The 24548-nt window shown below is 42.4% G+C and overlaps 1 protein-coding gene across 4 annotated transcripts in view; it reads left to right on the top strand.

Annotated features, from left to right (window-relative positions):
• The window catches only part of acaca (acetyl-CoA carboxylase alpha), a 41110-nt gene extending 17133 nt beyond the window's left edge, over window positions 1-23977 (top strand). For 2 of the 4 annotated variants that reach the window (XM_071528986.1, XM_071528985.1), the window contains 28 exons: window positions 984-1007; window positions 1477-1605; window positions 2145-2288; window positions 2457-2559; window positions 2700-2807; window positions 2927-2983; window positions 3314-3358; window positions 4450-4491; window positions 5193-5408; window positions 5664-5819; window positions 5937-6161; window positions 8375-8530; window positions 8643-8789; window positions 9369-9638; window positions 10140-10237; window positions 10447-10567; window positions 10779-10889; window positions 13502-13645; window positions 13801-13921; window positions 15143-15239; window positions 15388-15484; window positions 15599-15734; window positions 16207-16384; window positions 16476-16588; window positions 17532-17686; window positions 18795-18965; window positions 21795-21931; window positions 22111-23977. In XM_071528986.1, coding sequence (XP_071385087.1) covers window positions 984-1007; window positions 1477-1605; window positions 2145-2288; window positions 2457-2559; window positions 2700-2807; window positions 2927-2983; window positions 3314-3358; window positions 4450-4491; window positions 5193-5408; window positions 5664-5819; window positions 5937-6161; window positions 8375-8530; window positions 8643-8789; window positions 9369-9638; window positions 10140-10237; window positions 10447-10567; window positions 10779-10889; window positions 13502-13645; window positions 13801-13921; window positions 15143-15239; window positions 15388-15484; window positions 15599-15734; window positions 16207-16384; window positions 16476-16588; window positions 17532-17686; window positions 18795-18965; window positions 21795-21931; window positions 22111-22237 — 3628 coding nt within the window. In that variant the 3' untranslated portion in view covers window positions 22238-23977. Of the gene's footprint in view, window positions 1-983; window positions 1008-1476; window positions 1606-2144; window positions 2289-2456; window positions 2560-2699; window positions 2808-2926; window positions 2984-3313; window positions 3359-4449; window positions 4492-5192; window positions 5409-5663; window positions 5820-5936; window positions 6162-8374; window positions 8531-8642; window positions 8790-9368; window positions 9639-10139; window positions 10238-10446; window positions 10568-10778; window positions 10890-13501; window positions 13646-13800; window positions 13922-14215; window positions 14318-15142; window positions 15240-15387; window positions 15485-15598; window positions 15735-16206; window positions 16385-16475; window positions 16589-17531; window positions 17687-18794; window positions 18966-21794; window positions 21932-22110 lie in introns of all 4 variants that reach the window. The other 2 variants (XM_071528984.1, XM_071528987.1) reach the window with 2 other exon arrangements.
• The last annotated feature ends 571 nt before the right edge of the window (window positions 23978-24548 follow it).

Raw genomic sequence — 24548 nt, 5'->3', positions numbered from 1 at the left:
ACCATCTCCAGTTCTTCCATGGTGCCATGGTTCTTTTACACCCTTTCCCACCTTCCCAGCTATGCTGCATTGTACATTGTTTTACTCCATGTAAATGCTCATCATGTGCAAAAGAAGGTTTTTTACAAGACCAAAAATACTTTTCCTGGTTTGTCAAAAGTGTGTGAGTGCCATGGGTAACAAGGTCCCCAGCCTCAATACTCCCATGTGAGTTGCTCTCCCTTGTTAGTCCTGGAAAAAAGTAGCTGCCTCTATGCCAGATAAAACTCAGAACACAGACAGAAACTACAGACAAACTCAGAGTTTGTCTTGTACATGCTCAGCATTTGAGAAAACGGCTTGTGACAGACCCTGTCGTTTTTGTTGTCCTTATGTTCTGCATCCTGCTAATGTGATGTATTCAGTGTGTGTATGTAGTGTATGTGTATATGTTTTGATGCTTCCTGGTGCTTTGCAGTGCCTGTGTGTTTCTTTGCTGACTATGTGGATTGAGTTTGTTCATGCGATTAGTTGTAGAAATCCTTTGAATGCCATCGTACACTCATTTTATTGCATGCATATGATTTCATATATCTGAATTAACCTTCATCTTTGGCTCTTCATAATCCACAATTACTGTATCAACTAAAGACGGCATGAGAGTGTGAAATGATCCTCTTCCTCTGCTCAGACTATTCCTCAGTGCAAGGAGGGCTTAGGATGTCATGTTGCATGTTGTGGAGGGAGCAGTCAGGAAGTGAAATGTGTGTTCAGTGATTAGAAAGAGATGATAATTTCCTTATTTGTTATTTTGAATTTATTTATTTTTTACATTCAGTTAATTTATTTGGATATTGCTCAATACAACTGAGATCTGAATTATTCAGCAAAATCATTGCGGTTTCAAAATTATAAGGTGCGCACACACATTACTACACCTCGACTGTCTTCCTCTCCTGATGCCTGCCACTAACCATTTAATAATCAATGTTGTTTGATTGCAGAGGGAACATCCCCACTCTAAACAGGTATAGTAAACATTCTTCTTATTGCAACCAATACTGAAATATAGACTGCTAGCGACTGTAGACTAGCTAGCTGCATGGTCAAACAAATAATTCTCCACAATTTGAATTAATCTTATGGTTGAGTCAACAAGTTGTTTGACTATACAACGGTTTTGGGCTTTGAATGTTACCGAAATTAATCTGATTTAGTAACCGGAGTGTAATCTGTAGTTTTACTGACAACAGCATGGCCTTTGACATTCAGCCTCTGTCATTTTTGAGTGTGTGTGTGTGTGTGTGTGTGTGTGTGTCTTTGTGTAAGTGTTGTACACATGCCTAACCATTGTATGTATGTATGTGCTTCAACATTGTGGAGTGTTGGATAATATCCAGTGAATTATTTCACGTTACATACTGTAAGAAAATTAAAATTACATTTTGGGAAATGTTCTCCTACTGTATGCACTGAAACCTGTGACTGTCCTACCAGGAAAATGTCTGCTCCACTGGACATTAAATTGCGAGAATCTAAGACCCAGGACCTTAAAGCACAGGATAGTAAATCTAAGGATGCTAATACAGAGAAGAATAATGCCTCAGATTTGGAATCTGTGGACAGGTTTGACACACAAAACCTCTCTAGTACTTTCAGTGGGTGTAACTTCTGGGATAACTCTCTTCCAATTAAAGGACTAACACCCAACAGTGGACCCGGTGAATATTTAAAGCTGCTGGGGGAACTGGTGTCTTGCTGGTGGCTTTCTGTTTTTCATTATACCTGATATGTGGGCTCAGGACTATTTTCAGTGTTTCAATTTGACTAACAAGCGGTCTGTCACGGATCCATTACATACACCTTTTGTTTTCACTGAACTCGGATCTAAAATTGGATTTTTTTTTAACGATATACTTGATATATTCTGACCCTCATTCACAATACATGATTTTCTATTCTGTAGAGGCCCCTACATGTGTGTTCTAAGTCAGGAAATGGCACCATGTTTTAATGTATATTGGCATACAAGTGAATGCATCAGAATGCTTTATATCCCAGTATCTCTAAACTGACACTGTAGAGGGCTGCGGGATCAAAACAGCTGTGAGGGTCTAGTTTATGGCAGACTCCCATTGTAACCGCTGTCTTTGTCAACACCCCAGGATGTCGTTCTCGTCCAACCTAAATCACTACGGCATGGTGCATGTGGCCAGCGTGAGCGACGTTCTGCTTGACACCTCCTTTACACCACCTTGTCAGCGTATGGGAGCCATGGTCTCTTTCCGCTCCTTCCAAGAGTTCACCAGGTCAGTCAGTCACTTTTTTAAAAGTTGTCCTAAACTTGGACATATTTGTTAGGTTGGTTAATTGCTTTGATAGTCCCACTCCTACAAATGGTTGCAATTTGCAACTGCGATTAAATTGTGTAAACTTTGCACGTGTAATGCAAGCCTAACTATGATTCACCTCCACAGGAACATTACGGATGTGTTGAGCTGCTTCTCTGACTCGCCTCCCCCAAGCCCCACCTTCCCAGAGGGAGGTAATCCTGTCCTGTACGGAGAAGAGGACAACAAGGTGAAAATAGGAACAGAGACTTGTATTCAGATATTTAATGCAAACTACACTCTCTAAAAGTAATAATTATACACAGGATTGTCATTTACCAGTATGGCTGTGATCCTTGGAATGATGAGTGGGTTTGTTTTGTCACCCAGAGTATCCTGGACGAGCCTATCCATATCCTGAACGTGGCTATAAAGACTGACAGTGACATCGATGATGACGGCCTGGCAGCCATGTTCCGGGAGTTCACTCAGTCAAAGGTTAGAGTGGTCCACAACATGGTATCCATTTCTCTTACTTTCGGCAGAGATGGTTAAAGGTTCGAGAGGACTCAGACAGATCTTCTCATCCTGACATTTTTGTTTCTCTTCAATCCCAGAAATCCCTGCTGTTTGAACATGGCATCCGCAGGCTGACTTTCCTAGTGGCTCAGAAGGTGAGGATCCCGTTTCATTTTTTCCAAGTTAACGACCTGTTTCCTCACTAGCTGCTGCCCTGCCTGTTACCAGTTCTCTTAATCTGAGTAACATGTATCAAAGATTTCTCAAATGATGTACCAAAGCTCTGTTTTTTGTGTAATTGTGTTTGCTAATTTGTTTTGTATGGAATGGCATTATTGTGGTAATTTCCATAATTTAAGATAATTTACATCTCAAATCTGGCTGTTTTTTCCTCTTTCAAAACTTTATTCCCTGCGCTCCTCATCCTATCTTTCTCTCTGTACCCCTTTCTGTATGTCTTGCTTTTGCTGTGTTTTTGATGACAGGATTTCAGGAAGCAGGTCAACTGTGAGGTGGACCAAAGGTTTCATGTAAGTAGAGGAAGACTATGGGAATGAGGACAGATGGCTTGTTTTTCTGTTTGTCATCTTGCAGTACCATGAGTGCGTGTATTTTTAGCATGGCTAGCCCCAGTAGGTATCAAACCCCTAATCCTGGCATTGTTGAGCTGTACAGGACCACATTTTTCTACCCAGGTTTGACCCATTATCAAAAGTACACCCACTAGCTTTCAGATGAGGATGATAATGACAGGATTAGATTTGGGGAAATATCCGGTTCTGTCCCCTTTGCCATCATGTTGACAATAGGCCTTTGATTTTCTTTTGACAGGACAACAGCGTTTGATGAGAGCTAATCACCCTCATTGGTGTCACCGTCATTATGTGGCCCTTGTTACACCGTCATTATGTGGCCCTTGTTACACAGACATTTCAGTAGCTCTGGAATTGGCCCGCTCACATTGTAAACCATTCCGCATGCTCACACTAAAATATGTTTCTTAGTGTGAATACGATGCACAATCAAAGCATCAAATCATGGCTGTGGAGGTTTGCAGTGTGTGCACAATTGCCGTTCTCTTGTTATCATGTAGGCTTTGAATTGATGAGCGCATCTACAATCGGTCTGGCATTGTTTTGGCAAGTGGGACACTTCATCTGATAACGTCAAACAAGACTACCAGGCTGTATTCAGAGAATCAAATGTCTCTGTGAAAAGGAGAAATGTTTTATTCATTAGTGTGGCGAGTGGTGCTATATATATATTGCCTGTTACCATTATTATGTGCACACGCTGTTTGAGTGAATACACCGTGATTCCCTGATAGATAAACTACAGCAGTAAAGGAGCACAGGGGCCACTGAATATACAACGAGGTCCTGATGATCGCAGCATAATGCTCCATACTTACTGGTGCAGCAATTCAACCAGAGCCCATCACAGCTCATTTTCATCTGCAGTGATTATGTTTCAAGAATGCGATCTGTGCGTGTCCAGCTGATTTGGTATTTTTAACCTTGAACTGGTATGTTCACAACAAAAAGTGTTTGTTGTGGAGCAGTTATTGATTTCTCTCTCTGTCTTTGTTCTTTCTGTCTCTGTCTCTTTACCTTTCACACAGAGAGAATTCCCCAAGTTCTTCACATTCCGTGCCCGAGACAAAGTGAGTGTCTACATAACATGTACCGCCTGTCAATCCTTACTCTTACTTTCAGATATTACTGAATGGTGAACTCTGTGTTGGTCCATGCAGAAATGAACAGGTCTATTGTAAAGATAAAGAAATGCCTATCTGAAGTTCATACACCAGAGTATTGTGACAGTATTGAAGATCAACCCAAAGACCACATCTCAAGTTGTAACTCAAGATTGGAGCAAGCGCTCTTTTGGCTGTGAGACCATTCAAAACCATGGTATGGTTATAAGAAACAACTTTGTCTCCCCCCTGGCGGTACTGAAAATCACTCTATCACGATCAGTGATGGCTCTTCCTCTCCGTTACCCCTGATAGTTTCACTACAATGGCACCACCAAAACTCATTAAAGTAATGAACTATTTAATTATGTCTCCCATTTAAGAGAAATGACACCCATTAGCAACCTTCTGAGATTGAGATTGCCTTTGATTTCATTTACTTAATACAGTGTATGCCTCACAGGCATCTTTCTGCTCTTATATCAACTCAATGCTCCTGAAATTGCCAATCTACACTCCTGTAGCTTCTGTTAATGGATGAGATGATGGCAGGAGAGCCTAACTTGTAAAAGTCTAATGTCCTTTAGGAAAGTTTTTTGTGCCACCTCATTGTAGATGTTGCGATGTCGTGTTGCGTGTGTGTGACTGTGTCCTGCCTGTGTCCCTAGTTTGAGGAGGACAGGATCTACCGGCACTTGGAGCCCGCACTGGCCTTCCAGTTGGAGCTCAACCGCATGCGCAATTTTGCTCTGACTGCCATCCCCTGTGCCAACCACAAGATGCACCTGTACCTTGGCGCTGCCCGTGTGGAGGTGGGCACGGAGGTTACCGACTACCGGTTCTTTGTGCGAGCCATTATCCGCCACTCTGATCTGGTTACTAAGGTGAGAACAGGTTGCTTAAAGGTGTGATTGTGAGAGGGGTAGTGAGCATTATTTTTGTCTTGAGTTGTTTTCAGGGGGAGTCACCTTTTTATTAGCTACTGACATCTAAATTCTCCTGCACAGTTCTTTGTGCCTTTTCCTTTTGAGTTTTTTTTTGCGGTTTTATGTACTGAAAACAAATAAATGAAACAAATAAATCATAAGAAGTACACCTGCCCCTACTGACCATTTGTTTTTTCCCTGTCCCTTCACTAGGAGGCCTCCTTTGAGTACCTTCACAATGAGGCAGAGCGTCTGCTGCTGGAAGCCATGGATGAGCTGGAGGTGGCCTTCAACAACACCACCGTACGAACCGACTGTAATCACATCTTTCTCAATTTTGTCCCCACAGTCATCATGGATCCATCAAAGGTTTGTGAAATTATTAGACACACTTCTCTGATACACTGTTGCACAACTGTTCATACTATTAATGAATGAGTTGAACATGTGCTTGTCTTCATTTATCTCTCTCCACACACTGTTCAGATTGAGGAGTCGGTGCGCTCGATGGTGATGCGTTATGGCAGCCGCCTGTGGAAGCTGCGTGTGCTGCAGGCCGAACTGAAAATTAACATCCGCCTGACGCCCACGGGAAAGCAGATCCCCATCCGCCTCTTCCTTACCAATGAGTCGGGCTACTACCTGGACATCAGCCTCTACAAGGAGGTCACCGATTCCCGGACGGGACAGGTGGGGCCCAAAGACCGACAGGTGGGGCACTCACACATCTTTCATTACATCTGCTTACCACCCAGTCACAGGCGGGGGGCTGCAGCTTCACCCTGGAAACCTCAGCTCCTAGAATGCAATTCACCAGGCACTCTTGTAGTGAAACAACAGAGCCTGCCATTTTTGTTAAACAGAATATTAGCAACATTTTTCCCCTGTGATGTATTGAAGTGGAGCTGAGGTCCTGTATGTTGTCTGCATTGCCTCTAGTCTGGTGGACAAGTCTGTTAGTAACAATAATTTCTTCATACAGCTGATCAGGTAAGTTAACTTCATCCATATTCCATCCCATTCAATTGTAAGTGAATGCTGAATCACTCTAATGGGCTTTGGTAGAGTCCATATATAGAAATGAACAAAGAATAGCTCTGAAAAGATTGCCCATTACAGTTGGTTGTTAGAGAAATAACGACATGACACATTTCACTTTTTTTTTTCTCTCTTTTTTTTTGCTGGCCAGTTGCTTTATTAGTTCCTTGATACTGAATGTGAGAGAGAGGGGTTTAATTTAGTTTCTATTTGGAGCTTCTAGACGTGATCGAGCAAGGACCGGCTGCATTGCCCTCAGCCGTATTCATTAACACTTAGCTACAAGGGTCATTGGACACTTATTCATGCCCTGTACTCGTGAGGCAAATGTCTTTCAGTGGCTACATATGTTGACTGAATTTTCCTTTTTTTTATCCAAAAGGTCTTCTCTTATGTTAGTATAATGAGATTCCATTACTTCATGCTTAAGAGATGCTCCTCTTCAATTTTTTAGGTTTGTTCAAAGGGGTTGAAAATGGAAATGGGTATCCAAGAACATTATGACAGTTCATGAAGACCTGGATATTGAGATTGGTTTGTCTGTGACGGAGGCAAAGGATAGGCCAGCTAAGGGCAGGTAGAGCTTGGCAAAGGGCAATTGATTGGGGGAAACGGCTGATAATCGTGTAGGAAATAGTAAGCACTACCTTAAGGCCAGACTTCGTGTTCTGGTCAAAGGTGCAACGGATTGTGTGTTCATGTGGAGCTCACCCTCACATGGGGCGACGCGGTAGATGAGTCATATGAAAGAAAAATGCTTAGGGATACTGTGCTTCATGGAGGTTTGCTGCCAAGAGTTTGTAGCAACATCAACTGTAACACCACTAGACGAATTAGACATTCCCTGGCAGAGCTTAAAGCAGGCAGTAAAGGCTCTGTCCGAGGCAGCAGTGGGAGCCAGTGAGTGGGAGGAAGCCCACTGACAGGGGCGCAAAGTCACTAAGGTAGGTACACTTGAGTGAAATAGGGTAGCATGACTGACTGTAGCCTGACTGTAGCATGCTCGGTTGTTGATTGTTCATTTGTGGTGTGTTCGCTGGTATATTGATTTATTAGCATGTTGATACATTGAATAGTTAGCATTTGTTTGAAGCATGCTTGCTGATATATTGTTAGTTAGTAGTATGTTTGCTGTGGTTGCAAAAGGATACCAGCTGGGTCCAAATATGGAAATCTAGCTCATGACTAAAACAGGAGTGATATATCATATATAGCTATGGGTAGTCATACATCGTTCTCAGCTCTTAGTGTAATTGTATTGCATAACTAAGCTTACTGTTTGCTGATATAGTTTGACTTCTGAACTTCTGAGGGCTGTGTCAAGCCACCAGGGTCAGACGTTCCTTTAGCCTTTGATTGTTGGCACAATTTGTTTTCTGAACTGCTGAGTGGGCTGCTTCCAGCCAGATGGGTCAGCCATCTCATTGGATAATGTTTGGACCTAGGGATGAGCCTAATTGTAGGCACAGAGTAGTGTGGGTGACTACAGCTGTATTTGGTGCAGTGTGGAAAAGGCACACTCACAACCTGCAACATTTAGATTAAGTGGTTAGTAAATGGTGCTGCTTGTCTGATGGTATATGAAGGCACAGCTTGATGTCCTCTACAGTACATTTGTGGATTAATACATCATTCTTTTTAACATCTGAATTGGGCTTCTGTATAGATGCTTGTCCTGGATTAATGCACAAGGAATTGTTACATCACATCTTGTCTATTGGTTTATGTTGTAGCAGTGGAAATCACTGATGCCCCGGGGCACCCTATGTCATAAATCATCATTCTCACTATTTTCATAGTCATACTTTATGTAATTTAAATGGCAAGGCTGTTAAATAGCTCAGTACATCTGTGAAGTGACACTCTCTCTGTCCCTCCTTGTCCAGATCATGTTCCAGGCATATGGAGACAAGCAGGGTCCGCTACATGGCATGCTCATCAACACCCCCTATGTCACCAAGGACCTGCTGCAGTCCAAACGCTTCCAGGCTCAGTCCCTGGGCACCACCTACGTCTATGATTTCCCAGAAATGTTCAGACAGGTACACCAACTAATAACTTAGATCTCGACAATAGCGAATGCTTGTAAATGCTGATCGGCCAATTTAAGTTGATTCATTAATGTTGTTCTGACTTTTGTCTCTCTCGTTCCAGGCTCTGAGAAAGCTGTGGCACTCTACTCATGCCTATGCCCACTTGCCCAAATGCCCTCTGCCCTCTGAGCTGCTCACCTTCACAGAGCTGGTGCTGGACCCCCAAGGTCAGCTGGTGCAGATGAACCGACTGCCAGGGGGCAACGAGGTGAGTGTGTATACACATATATATATAAATATAATTTTTGTTTTTTATAGCTCACAGCTGAAGTGATTTTCTGAGAATCTTTTTTCTGTTTTCAACAAAGCTCTTGTTTGGTGCAATCTGATTTGAGGATTAGACCTTTAGAACATATTGTGAATATAACCAAAAAGATGACTTGATACGTGAATGTCATCTTTCACGTCCTCTCATAATGTGCAATTTCCCTTCCCCTCTGTAGGTGGCTCTGTGTTTCTTTGGCTGTATTGTTGAATGCTTTTGACACCTCGCTACAAAGTCTTGAATACGTCCTGCATCATTGAAAGTGCACTGAGAAATACATCCCATGCCTTGTAGTTCTACATATACAAAATCCAAATAAAATGCTGGTGTCTGAATCCAGCTCATGACCCATGTAGCATCTCATCTTCCATCTCTCTCCCAACTACATCATATGAGCAAGCAGAAATGCCTGCAAAATCATAAAAAATTTAAACCAATTTTTTTCCCAGCGAATGCAATTCAATATTTATGGAAATTCATCAGTATCCATCATTTTAAAGCGTCTCTCTCCCGTCTATCCAGATTGGTATGGTGGCTTGGCGGATGACCCTGCGGACTCCGGAGTATCCAGCGGGACGTGAGATCATTGTAATCAGTAATGACATCACGCACAAGATAGGCTCGTTTGGGCCTCAGGAGGACGTGTTGTTCCTGCAAGCGTCAGAGATGGCACGAGAGAGCGGCATCCCTCGAATCTACATTGCAGCCAACAGCGGTGCCCGCATCGGCCTGGCAGAGGAAATCAGACACATGTTCCACGTGGCCTGGCAGGATCCTGTGGACCCCTATAAGGTCAGCCAGCAGTGTTTCAATCTAGCAACGCTGTATTTGAAGACTTCCTTTCCAAAATGTTATATATCCAGTATTGATCAGAAGAGGAATGCTACGTGGGCTTCATACGCATTCAGTGGAGGTGCTCATTGGACATGTGTGGAGTCCATATGTAAAGGAAAAAAGAAGAAAAAAATCCAAGGCACTCTCCTCTGTATAAAGTTAAAAAGCCTTTACTAAGCTTGGCTATTTCATGTTAAAATGCAGAAGAAAATGCACCAACGCGTTGTGATACATCCATTTTAGAAAGATTTTGCTACCTAAAATTCAATAAAGTCAGTATTTCAAAAAGACAAATGTCCTCAGAAATATTACAACTAAGCCTGCCTTCACACGATAGCCTCTCAAAACATTTGTTACCTTTTGCATAGTATCCTGATAGTATGTAGTATTACCAGCATCCTACGCATCAGTATCACAGTCTATTCTAAATTAAAGTGTCTTTTTTTTTTTCCCTCGCAGGGTTTCAAGTACCTCTACCTTACACCTCAGGATTACAAGAAGGTTTCAGCCCTGAACTCTGTGCACTGCGAACACGTGGAGGATGAGGGAGAGTCTAGGTGCGTCTGTTGTTTTTTACTAAATATTAATACACTCACCTCATTGGTTTTGAGATGAGGAGGTTAATCTACAAGCTGCTGTAGAATCAGTGGAATGTGCATGACTATACGGTATAAAGCCCATAAGATTTAAAGCAGCGGCGACAGTGAAAGGTGAAGTGATTGGAGGGTCCAGTCCGACTTGAATGAATGTATGTGTTGTCATGCAGGTACAAGATCACTGACATCATAGGGAAGGATGAAGGGCTGGGTGTGGAGAATCTGAAAGGGTCTGGGATGATTGCTGGAGAGTCCTCTCTGGCTTACGATGAGGTCATCACCATGAACCTGGTAAGGCTGAAGCTGCCACTCTTACATACACAAAACACATGCACACATTTGCTCACATGCATCGCCTTGAGCTTTATTCGCTTATGTGATCTTTCTGCAATCATGTTTTGTTCTATACTTGGAGTTGGCTGTGTAATTGTTTGAAAACTGTGCTTACATTTGGTTTCTTTACATCTCTTTGGATCCTTAACAAGATGGTCTTGTCCCATAGGTCACATGTCGAGCCATAGGGATTGGGGCCTATCTGGTGAGGCTAGGACAGCGAACCATTCAGGTGGACAACTCTCACATTATCCTTACTGGAGCTGGAGCTCTCAACAAGGTAGAATTATTTACATTGATAAAATTAATTTATTTTTCAGTAGAGTAGAATCCATTTATTTTATAGTACAGTATGAAGACAATTTTCTTCTCTCTTCATTGTTCTGTGTTTTTCAAATTGGAGGCATGATGTTGTTGTTGTGTGCTTCTGCACTGTGCTCCTTCTTCTGTAACCCTAAATTAATTGTCTCTTAATTCAGGCAATTAATGCATCTGCATTTTAATGTGGAATTCACTCCATTAGTTGGTCATTCCATTCTTTTTGTGGCAAATAATGGGAGGAAGGACTAAAAGATCTGGGAAGGAACTGTGTGTGCATGTGTAATAATTTTGCAACTGGGAAAATCTGTTTTCCAATTTGACCAAAAGTAAACAAAAGCCGCAGACTCTGAACTAGCAAACACCAGGGCACAATGATGTCTAAATCAAACAAAAGAAATTAGAATAGTGTACTATGGTTTCACTATATGCTTGTTCCAGCTCAGTGATCAGGCCATCTTCTGCCTTGTTCTGTTCTACTAGGATTCCCTTTCGATCCCGGCCACAGGCCTGCCTGCCACTCATAGTGGAATAATTGAAAGCGAACCATGAAGTTGTTATTTGCATAGAAATAGAGTGACATCCCGGAGGCTGCAGCGTGGGACACCCATATCATTTGTTTTTAATCAAAATGAAAAGTTTTGCTGAGGCAGATTGTTTTTTTGTGTGTGTATGTGCATGTGTGTGTGCCTCCTTGCACGCTTCACTGGCTCCTCTTGTCTTGCTTGTCTCCCTCTCTCCTTGTCAGTGCATTAAGACGACTCCATTTCAAATTACATGACAAATCGCAACAGGACAAAACATGCAAATGGACCAATGATGACATACCCATTTGCAGCGTTTTGCTGGAGGCACCATGGTTTTTTAAATCGCCCTGCTGTTTAGGTCTATTCATGAGAATAGGCACATGGTAATGGTTACTGACAGGTGTCCACAGTGTGTAGGTGATGGCTCATATTCAAGATGTATTGCATGAACACACTGTTTACTATCAATGGTGAGTTTGTCTATTTTGAGATGTCACTGGGTTCATGAGTAACACAGGAGAGAAATAGGCTGGATATAATTTTTTCCTGCTCGCCTGTCATGTGGTTTCTTGGCTATTAACTGAAACTTAATGGAGAGCAGGAGGCTGGCACCCAGAGATCATCATTTCATTAGCTGCTGGAAATCTCTCATATTTTTATGGGGACTGGATAGTAACTACTAGCACAAATACCCAAGTGAGCTGTTACATCCAGTTGGCCCCCTCTTTTTCCTCCTCCCTGTCCTCTCCCTCTGTCCCTCCTCCTATATCCCTTTCTCCTCTCTCTGCTGCAGAATCTTAATGAAGCCGGCAATGGCCGGAGGCACAGGGGTTTTGTGTATGTCAAGGTGACTGCAATGTTTCTTGGGGCCGCAGGCTGTCCTGACAGCTTTAGGAGAGTGCCCTAGATTTGTAGCCAGATACATAACCATTAATGGTAATAAAGAAAGTAAATGATGGCTGAAGAGGTGAGAGCTAAGAGTAAGGATTGAGCTCCTCTCTGATTTTTATGGAACCATGTCAGGGCCCTGCCACCTGTTCTTGGCTGCTTAAGAAAAGAGGGTGGGCTGGGAGTGATATTTTATGGGTTCAGGTTGGCACAGGAGCAGTTTCGATGCCAAAAGTAGCTCTGTGGCCTCAGTGCCATCCTTAAATAGCCTCTCCCACACCTGGGGATGCATAATAAACCAATACAAGCAGTCTTTCAAAATAAACACAACAAAACAACAGGATGTGAGGCAGTGTAAAGCCAGATCTTCAGTTGATAGCGTGTGAGTGAATAGAGCGTGTGGGATGAGAAAGGGCAGGTGTTAATTCACTCCGTCTGTTACAAATAACCCCGGGGAGAGTGGCAGGTGCTGCCAGCCCCCTGTGACCGCTGTGATAGAGAGATCCCTGGCTGCTGATCAACAGTATTGACGGGGCAGCGGGGCCATGTAGCGGCAGGGTCCCCGCTGTCCCCCGGCATATCTGTGTCTGTGTGTGGGATCTTATTGATCCGCAGCTCCCCAGACCAGAGGCCTGGTGACAACACCCTCCACTCTCAGCCAAGGTGGCACGATATAAAGGCTGGATTAGCTCCGCTGCCTGCAGTAGAAGCCAGGATTATCTAGAGAGGAGACTTGTAAAGCCTTGAATATCCCCACAGTATAAGCCATAGTCACATTAGGGCTGGGCGATACTGACAAAATCAAGTATCACAATATTTTAGACCGAATACCTCGATATCGATAATGTGACAATATTTTGGAGATGAGTATTCTTGCTTTCAAGATATTTACACGCAAGAATATTTTTGTAAATTAGTAATGATCATTATTATCATAAAATTGTATCACTTTACTGTAACACAGCCTTTAAGACCAGGAAGAAGGAACATTTAAGTTATTTCACAATATTACGACGATATCTAGTCACAATATCAATATACGATATGTCGCCCAGTCATATTTAGGATAATTTGTGGTTCGAACAAAGCAAATTTCACAATTGTTTTTTTTTTTTATTCCAAATGGAAAATCCATACTTTCATGTTGTCCCCACCACAGGTGCTGGGCAGAGAAGTGTACACGTCAAATAACCAGCTCGGTGGGATCCAGATCATGCACAACAATGGTGTGACCCACAGCACTGTATGTGACGACTTTGAGGGAGTCTTCACTCTGTTGCAGTGGCTTTCCTACATGCCCATGGTAAAGTTTTAAATATGTTTTAATAGAAAGATACACCATGCATTAGGTTGATGTGTGTATACATATCTCCTTTACGATTTCTCCTAATGTTTTGAGCTATTTTTTGAAAAAAAAAAAAATAGTTTGTAATAGTGTGTAATGTTTCCTCCCTTCAGTGTAAATCTAGTCCAGTGCCCATCCTCAATGCCAAGGATCCCATAGACCGGTCAGTGGAGTTTGTTCCCACCAAGGCTCCCTATGACCCTCGCTGGATGTTAGCTGGACGTCCTAGCCAGAGTGAGTACCTATTCTCAGTAGCTGGAGAAATCGTTTTGAACCAAGCCTATACCATAATATGCAGCTTGCTAGAAGCCTAACTGTAGGTACAGGCTTGTGTATGGTGATGACAGGGGGGTGGTCCTGTGATGCCGGAACTGACTTTTACAACTTCTAGAGGTGTTGTGGGCCTCATTCAATAAAACATTATGATGTTGAGTGGGTATTACCCACTTGATAAGCCCAAGTGGGTGATGTCCACTCGATAACCCCAATGACATGGGTGCTTTCCCCCTTTCTCCTCTCATATCCAAGTGAGGTCTCAACATAGATGCTCTCCCAAAATAGAGCAAGGGATAGCTGCATCAGATCCTGATGCAAAACGTTCATTCAACAATAAACCACTGTATAGTAAATGTAAGTATAATGACTATTTATGTGGTTTCACCCATGCTCACTTGTTCTACTAATCTTTTTCATCTAAATAAATGCTATATCAGCAGTTGTAAAGAGCCAAACCCCTCAAATTTCATTTTTGCCTGTATTTTTTTGTTTTGTTTTGTTTTTTTGTTCTGAGATAAGTATAAGGTGTTATCATTTCAGGCAGATATCCCCAGGGTCAAGGGTTAAGCTAATTCATGACTAGAGAGAGGCCATTAGAAAACGAGGGTCCTTATACAGAAATTGAGAGAGACACAGCCAAGCCTAACATCACGCCTCCAAAGCCAGGATCAAGATAGCACTAAAATGGATGCTGTGTGTTTTACACAGCAGGTCAGGACCGAGCAGGTTCCATATCAATGTAATTACAACTTTGGACAGCAAATAGATTGGGGACCATGCTGGAAGCCAGTCAATGTCTTTAGTAGTGATGAGTGGTGAGGCTTAATTGAATGGTAACCTCATAGGCTGAGCATGTTTCTCTCAGTCTGCAGGCAGCAAAAGAGCTGAGCAAGCCTCCTTATACAGTCATCCATCATGGCCTCTGCCAAGATCACAGATTCCGGGTGAAAAATACACAACCTCTGACTGCATGGAGAACACAGCAGTGGATTATTAAGAATGCTATGGAAGGGGAGAATGTATTTACGGGGGGAAAAATGACTTGAATTCTGTTTCTAATTTTGTGATGTGAATAATTTGTGAGCTTCACAGAATTAACTCTATTTCTCTTTTCATTTCACTTCCCACTTCTTTCTATACTCTATATGTTCCTCTACTCTCCCTGCTCTCTGTATATAGCACCTAAAGGCTCATGGCAGAGTGGTTTCTTTGACCATGGCTCCTTTATGGAGATCATGCAGCCGTGGGCCCAGAGTGTGGTGGTGGGCAGAGCCAGGTAAGTGTCCAAACCGCACATCAAACCCTCATCTATCTCAACTGACATATTGTCAGAAAGAAATCTTTTTACACTGAAGGTACAGGTATGAGCTTTCTAAAATGTAGCCATGTAATAGATGTTGCCGCTGACTGACGTCTCTCCACAGGCTCGGAGGGATACCTACCGGAGTGGTTGCTGTGGAAACCAGATCAGTGGAGCTGTCAATCCCAGCCGATCCAGCCAATTTGGACTCAGAGGCTAAGGTAATGGTTTCTCTGTACATATATGCAAGCTTTGACAGGCACATACACATTTAGACATTTTACACACACCCAAGTAGTGATGCTGGGTAGTGACTCCCTGCATTGTATTTTTAGATCATCCAACAAGCAGGTCAGGTGTGGTTCCCAGATTCTGCCTTCAAAACAGCCCAGGCCATCAAGGACCTGAACCGAGAGGGCCTACCTCTCATTGTGTTTGCCAACTGGAGGGGCTTTTCTGGAGGAATGAAAGGTACCTCTAACCTCTGAATCCATGGTAATCAGTAGTGATGGGACGATACATCAAACTTCAATATATCGCAATACAAAAATGTTACAATACGTACCGTGGGGCAGAAAAATGAATCGCGATATTATATTCTGCTGTAGTAATCACAAATGAGACGGCTTGCTCATCAGTTTCGCAAGCTCTCATCCAAATTATATTATTTGCACTTTGTAATGACATTTTGAAATTGCTATTTACATTCTAGCAAACCAGTGCCATTGATAGAAAGCTTTGTGGCTCAGAAATATACACAGTCAGACTTTGTCTCATCTCTTTGAACTTTTGCTTATTACATTGTATCATGGTTGTATTGAATCATGAATCCCATATTGCGTATCGAATCGTATCATGAGATAAGAATATCGTCTCATCCCTAGAAATCAGTCAATCTGGAATTGCATTTATTCAGTCCCTAATATGAAATTCCTCTTCTCAGACATGTATGACCAGGTGTTGAAGTTTGGTGCCTACATTGTGGACGGGTTGAGGGAGTACAAGCAGCCGGTGCTGGTCTATATCCCTCCCCAGGCTGAGCTGAGGGGAGGCTCCTGGGTGGTCATAGATCCCACCATCAACCCCCGCCACATGGAGATGTATGCTGACAAGGACAGCCGGTGAGTCGCACTAACCAAGGCCCAATTTAGTAGTCTTAAACAAGCCACCCTCATTCATTTACATCTTTATTTTACCCCCTCCTCTCTCCAGAGGTGGAGTGTTGGAGCCTGAAGGAACAGTGGAGATCAAGTTTAGGAGGAAGGACCTGGTGAAGACCATGAGGAGAGTGGACCCTGTCTATACGGGCCTAGCCGAAAGACTGGGTGAGTCCTCCAGCTTTCAGTTCCCATTCCAGTTCTAGATGGGTGTCTCTGTCCTCTCAGCCTCATTCTCATATAGTGTCTCTGTTCCTCCCGTCCTCTCTTAGTTAGAAGGAGCAATGTATCAGGTGGGAGCATGTGCGCTGTCACTCTTGTTCTTTATCTGGGGTTGATTGTATCATCCTCGCTGCGCTCCCCCGGGAGATATGTCAATCACAGCCCGCTCAGATCAATCACCAGCTCTCCTGTCTCTCCTGCACAGCCTATTGATTTTCCTCTGGGCTCAGAGGAGCTGTGGTCCAATGCTGTGTGGGCTTGTTGGGGCTTTGGGCAAACTGGAGGAATGGAGCATTACTGGGGAGGGGTGGAGGGCTTACAGATTGGAATTGACAGAAATCAGTCTATGCTGACAGCAGCCAGGGGTTTGGGAGAGCACAAGACCAAAATGCTGTTACCAGGAACTAATTCAGAGTTGCACACTCATGTAGAACCTGATTTGATGGTAATGGGACTATGAGGAAAGGCCAGTCAAACGTAGGAGTGTTATTGTGTGAGGATAGATTGAGAGAACTTCTAGCAGCCTTTATGGCATTCAAAGCTGAAGAATTAAAAACTCACTCACATTAGCATCAACTACCAATTCTTTCCCATGTACTCTTGGGAAGTGTATGTTTTTAGAGCAGTGATGTCCAATCATGTGCTATGGAGAACCAAAAGTATGCAGGTTTTCATTCCAAGTGAACACTACAGCAGCTGATTCTACTTATTAGTTCCTCCTCAGTGAAATCAGCTGGTGTAATGGTGGAATGAAAATCTGCATACACACGGCTCTTGATGGCAAATGATTGGACACCACTGCTTTTATGGTACGACCCTTTTTTTCCTTTTTTCTTTTTTTTTTCTTTTTTTAACTCTCCTGTCTGTTGCTGTTCACTGTTTCCAACAGGAACACCAGAGCTGAGCCCCACAGACCGCAAGGAGCTGGAGACCAAGCTGAAGGAGCGCGAGGAGTTTCTCCTGCCAATCTACCACCAGGTGGCTGTGCAGTTCGCAGACCTCCACGACACCCCAGGCCGCATGCAGGAGAAGGGCGTTATCACGGTGAGCACAGTGTCATGCAAAATCCTGTCATGATAAAAACAGATGGTATCGGAACACACCGCAGAGGCATTGTGGTGAAATGGCGTTTCTAGTATGTGTGTACATTTCAAGGTGTGATGTTTTTTGATGCTATCTCTCTTGTACATGCAGTGCTATGAATGTGCAGTATGTGAATAACCTGCGAGGCCCAGAGGGCAGTATCAGTCTAGCTGCTGCTGCACCTGCCTAGTGAATAATGTTCCAGTCTCACCAGGCTATGGGACATGTCCTCATAATTATCTTCTGATGACCCTGGTCAATCACCTTAGCAAGCACAGAACAGCCTCAGGCAGCCCCCGTCTCATCTGTGCCATCCCAGGCCTATCTTTCACATAAAAGCACACACAAACACATTCACACACACACACACACACACACACACACACACACACACACTCGCTTACTCACATGACCAAAAGGCTGTTTCATAGATGGAAGGTTGCCAGGGTCTTTTCATAGTAGGGAAGTGTAACTGTAAAGAGATGACAGCCGTTCTGTTCTACATGTTCAACTCTCAGGTACATCAGCAGAGGAATCTGGGATTAATGCTGGTGCAGCTCTGTATAATTTATTTCCTCAGATCTTCAGTCTACTACATATGCTACATTTCAATTTACTTATACATCTGTATCACATATAAGACTAAGTTACACTTGTATCACAAAATGCTCGACAAAAATAAAATGATTCCCACATATGATACCTAGGCTTCTCATAAACCTGAACTAGCCCTTTAAATTGAGTGTCCTTTGCGTTTAAGAGTACTATTTCATATCCTATCAATCTTTTTATTAATCTAAATATATTGTTATGGCCCGGGATTGCTTAATCAGTATTCGTAAAAAACAACTGTTTTTCAAAACAGAAAATTGTGGCTCTACTCTGTGATGTCAACTGTGCAAAATGTGCAGCATGGACCTGCTTCATTGACAGTTAATGAGGAATTGTAATTTGTGGGCAATGTTGGTCTGAAATTTTATATCCAGTAAACTTTCTAATATGGTCCAGCACTGCCTGCTCGTAATAATTAGCGTTAATTAATCTGTTTATTTTCTTTTGTCTTTCTCAGGATATCCTGGATTGGCAAACATCGCGTCAGTTCTTCTACTGGCGTCTGCGGCGCCTGCTGCTGGAGGACACGGTGAAGAGGAAGATCCAAGTGGCCAACACCGAGCTGACTGACGGCCAGATCCAGGCTATGCTGCGCCGCTGGTTCGTGGAGGCCGAGGGGGCTGTGAAGGTAAAACCTGCTGCTCTCTTTTCAGGCCACTTTCTACCAGCAGTAGTCATTGGCTCTGAATGAATACTGTAGAAAACTATAGTTAGTATCTCAAAGAATGTGCTACATTTTGAACTAAGCTATTAACAGTTAAGAAAATAAAAGTACCCCACAGATCAATTCAGTCTGTACTTGTATCACATAAAATCTCTTATCCTCTCAAGTGAAAGCACTTGCCAACAAGCAAATATATCAGTATTTTTCTACATTTTAACAAAAATGAGCATGGGACTAGAAACTGCTATTATTCAGAAAAGCTATCTCAAATCTCAAAAGTATAATATATAACACAAGGCCTACATTCAGCCACTCTTTATTTAGATATAAATATTTTGTCACGTGTAGTAATAAGCAACAGGACCCAAAACAAATGAATGCATGATTTTTGGTTCCTTGTACACCTCCAGTATGGATTATTCATGAGGTGACTTGCATCTTTTTTGAAAGGAGACAGGCCATTTGATTTCTTCAAGTAACCTTACCCTCCTAACTTGCCTGCTGTTTCCTAAACCATATTTTCTTTCTAGTTTTACTCTGAACTGTAAGAGTCTCTCAGACAACAAAGTTCCATGATACTTCCAGCATTCTGCTACCTCAAAGCAGCTAGAAATGATCCATGTTACCAGGCCTTTGAGTCTCTGGAAGACAAACTGTTTTCAGTACAACTATAATAACATGAGTTATAATGATTTGTATCCAATCTTTATTCAGCACGTTAAAGGTGAGAATTATTCCACAATCATCACATGAATTTAGAATGTAGTTTTTAATGTTCAACTATAATTTGTCACAAAATGTATTACATAGCATACACATAAAGACCCATGTTGGTGACTTTTTAAAATTCAGTTTGTACTGTTGGCAATTCACCTTTAAAGTGCTATCAATTCACAAAAAAAATCATTGTCATGCCTGTCATGGTAACTGTGGGTGTAGCATTTCTGTTCACAACAGATATTTGATTGACAGGTTGACAGCCAAAATCAGACTCTGGAGGTGACCAGGCATGTAAATTGTAAACAGGCTGTTTGGGACAGACACTAGCATAAGAGAGAGCAGCCATATCAGTATGAATGCTAACATTACCTGTGACTAAAAAGCAGTAGCTGCTTGCAGATTGTTAATTATTTAAATTGCATCAGGTGTCAACCTAGAAAACTAACCCTAACCCACAGAGTGACTAAACTGAGCTTATTGACACTTACCAATAAAATAGCCAAGCTCACCACAAATTTGACACCCTGGTATTACACAATGACGACTATCTGCCATGTTTGATGAGTGATTTAGGCAGTACGCAAAATAATTAGCTTCTCAAGAGAGAAGTAACAACAGCCAGTGAGTAGGAGGGTGGTGCATTTGCAAGGACTAGGAATTAGGCTTAATTAGTAATTTATGTTTCAGTCCCAGCCAATTATTATGTACTTATCTCTGTAGTATATCCAGTCTTCTATCGTGAATGATACCTGTGTTTTCTGTATATGATACCAATATTGGGTAGCTAAAATATTGAACTCTAAATGAGTTGACTTTTGCTTCAAAGTAGTGTGTAGATGCGTTCAAACACAAACACCTTCTGGCCTCCTGGTAATGATTACAGAGGGTTATTTTTGTCCCGAAGAAAAGTCTCCCATCCCTCGACCACAAGGCATGCCAGATAAATAAGTAGTAAGCATTCCTATTAAATCATCTTGATTAAATAGAGATGAATTGATATGGTAGTTAATGAAAATAAACATCCCTCAGAGATAAGTGCTGTCCGTTGCAGCCCAGACTTGGGGCCCAGAGGACGAGCCGCAGGGTGACAGGAGCCAGTGCAGCATTTGAGGTCTCTTAAGAAGTGGCCCTCTTGTTAGCTAATATATTATCCCAATCAGGACTGGCTGTCTTAAGCCACAATTAATCACAGCCCTGGCACGTGCAGATAGGAGAGCAACACGCTGTTTCTTAATTAAAAGCAAACAGATTAAAAATGATTAATAAGGGCATTAAATGTTCTTGTGGACCTCAAGCAGGAGTGTTCATAAAAAGGCATGAGACCATTAACCCACACCCGCCCCCAAATCTTTGCTAAGCCCCCCAAGCCTGGCTTTGTTTGGGATCAGAGATGCCAGCACTCATGAATACTAATTTTCCTATCGGGTCCAGTCAACAAGACATCTAGCCCCCACTTTGTGGCTGTCAATCTCTTTTCACTCCTCATGAGAGAAATTGTGATTTTTATTTATTTATTTATTTATTTGTGTATTCATTTTATTTCATCCATTTTGTTGATTTATATATAATTCTTTTATTTTTTAATCCATTGCACTGTCACTTTTATTCATTTTTTATCTGAAGTTTCACAGAATTTACGAGTAATATCAAAGAGATTTATATTTTTCTTGGGTGGTGAAATTAATAAATTATGAGGTTGCACAAGCATTGAAAGGTGTCCAGTCCTGACACCAGTTCTCCCTTTCCAATGCTGCAAAATTTGACTGGTGTGTGTGTGTGTGTGTGTGTGTGTATATATAATCAAGCGGTATATCCTGAAAGCAACTGCAGAGCTGCAGGAGACTGTGATCATTTGATCGAATGATTTTCTATTTTCGGTTTCTAATGACATTTGTCCATTTGTCATAAGAAAAATTACAGATTGTTTTCTGTCAAGGACCGTGTATGTCTGAATTGTAAGTTTTATTTAATATATTAAATCTCACTCAAAATGATTCATCCTCTCTTCTGCACCCCAACCCCCCCCCCCCCCCCCCCCCCCCCCCCCCCCCCCCCCCCCCCTACATTACGCAGGCCTATCTGTGGGATAGCAATGAGGAGGTGGTGGAGTGGTTGGAGAGGCAACTAGCTGAAGAAGAGGGTGCAAGGTCCGTCATCGACGAGAACATCAAGTACATCCGCAGAGACCACATCCTCAAGCAGATTCGCAGGTGACACTTCTCAGCAACGCAGTTCGGCAGTAGCGGATGATTATATTGCTGGACCAATTTTCACCTGTCATTACCCCCATCCACTCACCCAACACCCCCCAATGTGCAATCCAGTTTTCAAAATATGATTATGGTATTATTTTCTCAACTTTCCCTTGTTTCCCCCTCTCTCTTCCCAGTCTTGTCCAAGCCAATCCAGAGGTTGCCATGGATTCCATCGTTCACATGACCCAGCACATCTCGCCCACACAGCGAGCGGAGGTGGTGCGTATCCTGTCCACCATGGAGACCCCAGCCTCCTCCTAAAGGGAGCCTGCCCTCTCTTCCCTGCCTGGCTCAAGACCAGCTCATCCCACAACCACAACCAGGAGCCCGGCCCACAGCCAGATCGGCTCCTGACCGGGACCCGGGCTGGAAACTGAGGCTGGAGGAGCCAACATGACGGCCCTTGGCGGCTGCCAGGTTACTGATGAAGCGTTGGCAATGATTCTCACTGGGGGAAGAGTCAATTATAGCAGTTTGTAAATGTCTTACATGTACGGTAGTGCTGAGATTAGTTTGTGTTTAGTGTATTCAAGTGCAATTGAAAAATGACTAAAGAAATATCTAGTAGCTAACATGTCGTAGTGTGTTGAGGGTTTACACAGTTGGCCCAAGTGGAGGTCCTGCTTCCATGATAATCAGCGGCCTCCATCCTGTTGAACTGGAATTTTCACAGCAATAAATTCAGAATCTTGTTGTCATGCACCTTGGTTTTTGAGGTACGCTCGTTAAGATTTGCAGGTGTTTTGAAACTCGACAATGACAACATATTGCTGGAAGTGTTGGCAAGAAAAGGGGTTTTACACTCCTTAGTAGGGAGCACTTAATTACTGATCAAACACAGGGAACACGGTGGGGCACTGTAGCAGCAGACAGGAGCGCCCAGCAGGGAGCAGGGACAAGGTCCTTTTAGACCCTGACTGTTTCACAGTTACCCTGGAGTGAGCAATGGGCAGCTAGCCACACAACAAAACCACAGCCGACAGAAAACCAGCTGTCCCTTCTGTTCTCACTCACACAGTACACACATGCTGCTTTGAATGCACTTTACTGCTTACTGTTCCCTCACATTGCATCCGGCATCAAACCCGCACAGTTTGCACTGTTGAATCTGGTGCTTGCACATGAACACTCACACTCACACTCACACTCACACTCACACTCACACTCACACTCACACTCACTCACACACACACACACACACACACACACACACACACACACACACACACACACACAGGCACACAGAGTTGATAATGGTTTAAGTGGCAGCATGCTCATTTAGGAAAGTGGTCTTTTCTCCCTTGTTACATTTTTGCCAACTATTGTGGGTTACTCACAAAAACAATCATTGGAAGTTCAGTTTGTTTTTTTATTAGACTTTTTTCTTTTTGCTTTATTTGTCTTTTCTTTTTTTTTAACCAAGAAAATATTTTTGAATTTACTGCAATTAAGTCACTAAATTATTAAATGTCTGTTTTGTCAAAGAACAAAAGGTACTGTTCACTGGACTTACACATGTTGTGATGTCAGGTATGATTTCTGATTTTAACTGTAATCCAGGCTTTGCTGTTATGTTTAAATTTTATGTGAACTTGAACTTAATGTATATGAAACATTACTTATTTTTAATATTGACTTTCCAAGGAAAAACTGTGTGAATTCTGTGTTGATTCTCCACTCAAGTTTGTTATCGATGAACAGGGACACATTCTGGCTACTGTATGGTAAAACGGTGTAAAAACGTTACAGAGTATATAATAATATAACAAAATACCACCATGTGTAATTCAGTCATAGGTCATTGTGTTGTATACACTGCTGAAAAGGCAAACATTAGCAATGTGAAATGGCTTCATGGTCAGTGCTGCGCCTTTATGTGCCTGTGTTGACATGTGGTCCAGTTACTTTATAAGTGGCTGGTTGTTTCCTGTATGAGGATGGAGAGCAACTTTACAGTGATGAGCTCTAATTGTGTTTGCAAATTTAATAAAGTCTACCTAACTCGGTTTATAGCTTTTTGTCTTTGTGCAAAGTTTTTAGAATCACTGTATTTATTTATTTTTATTGCAGATTATAGCAAAAAGTAAAACGGTGAATGCAACAAAACTCAAGTTTCCAAGAAACTGCACTAATTTAATTTCTCAATTATTTGCGTTTTACATATTGATGATCCTCAAGACAGATAATCACATCATTGGGAGCCTCATTAATTTTACCAGTCAGTACAAAGTGTAATACTCTGGAGAGACATTTTCTGATTACTCTAAAATGATAGTCTCTTCTCATTCCTCAACCCACAGATGATTAAAGTGGCATTTTTTTTTCCAGGCGTTTAAACTTCAACAGTCTTAAGGAGGATGAAGCTGATCAAACAAATAGTGAGGGATCTATCTCATCCCTTTGTTTTTTTTTTCCTTTCTTTTTTTTTTGTCTTGTTCTTTCATATCATCCCCTTGGCTCCGTCAACTCTATTACCATCCTACCAACAAATATGTAAGACAAATTGAGTTGCATGCACCCAATACCCACCACAATTATAGGAGGCCCAATAAGAAAATGAGTTATTTGGTGG

This window comes from Centroberyx affinis, unplaced genomic scaffold, assembly GCF_046629955.1.
Source record: "Centroberyx affinis isolate AG114_WGS23_722 - 3 ecotype Tasmania unplaced genomic scaffold, CSIRO-AGI_Caff_v1 ptg001748l_1, whole genome shotgun sequence".
NCBI lineage: Eukaryota > Metazoa > Chordata > Actinopteri > Beryciformes > Berycidae > Centroberyx > Centroberyx affinis.
This window is presented reverse-complemented; position numbering and strand designations above follow the sequence as displayed.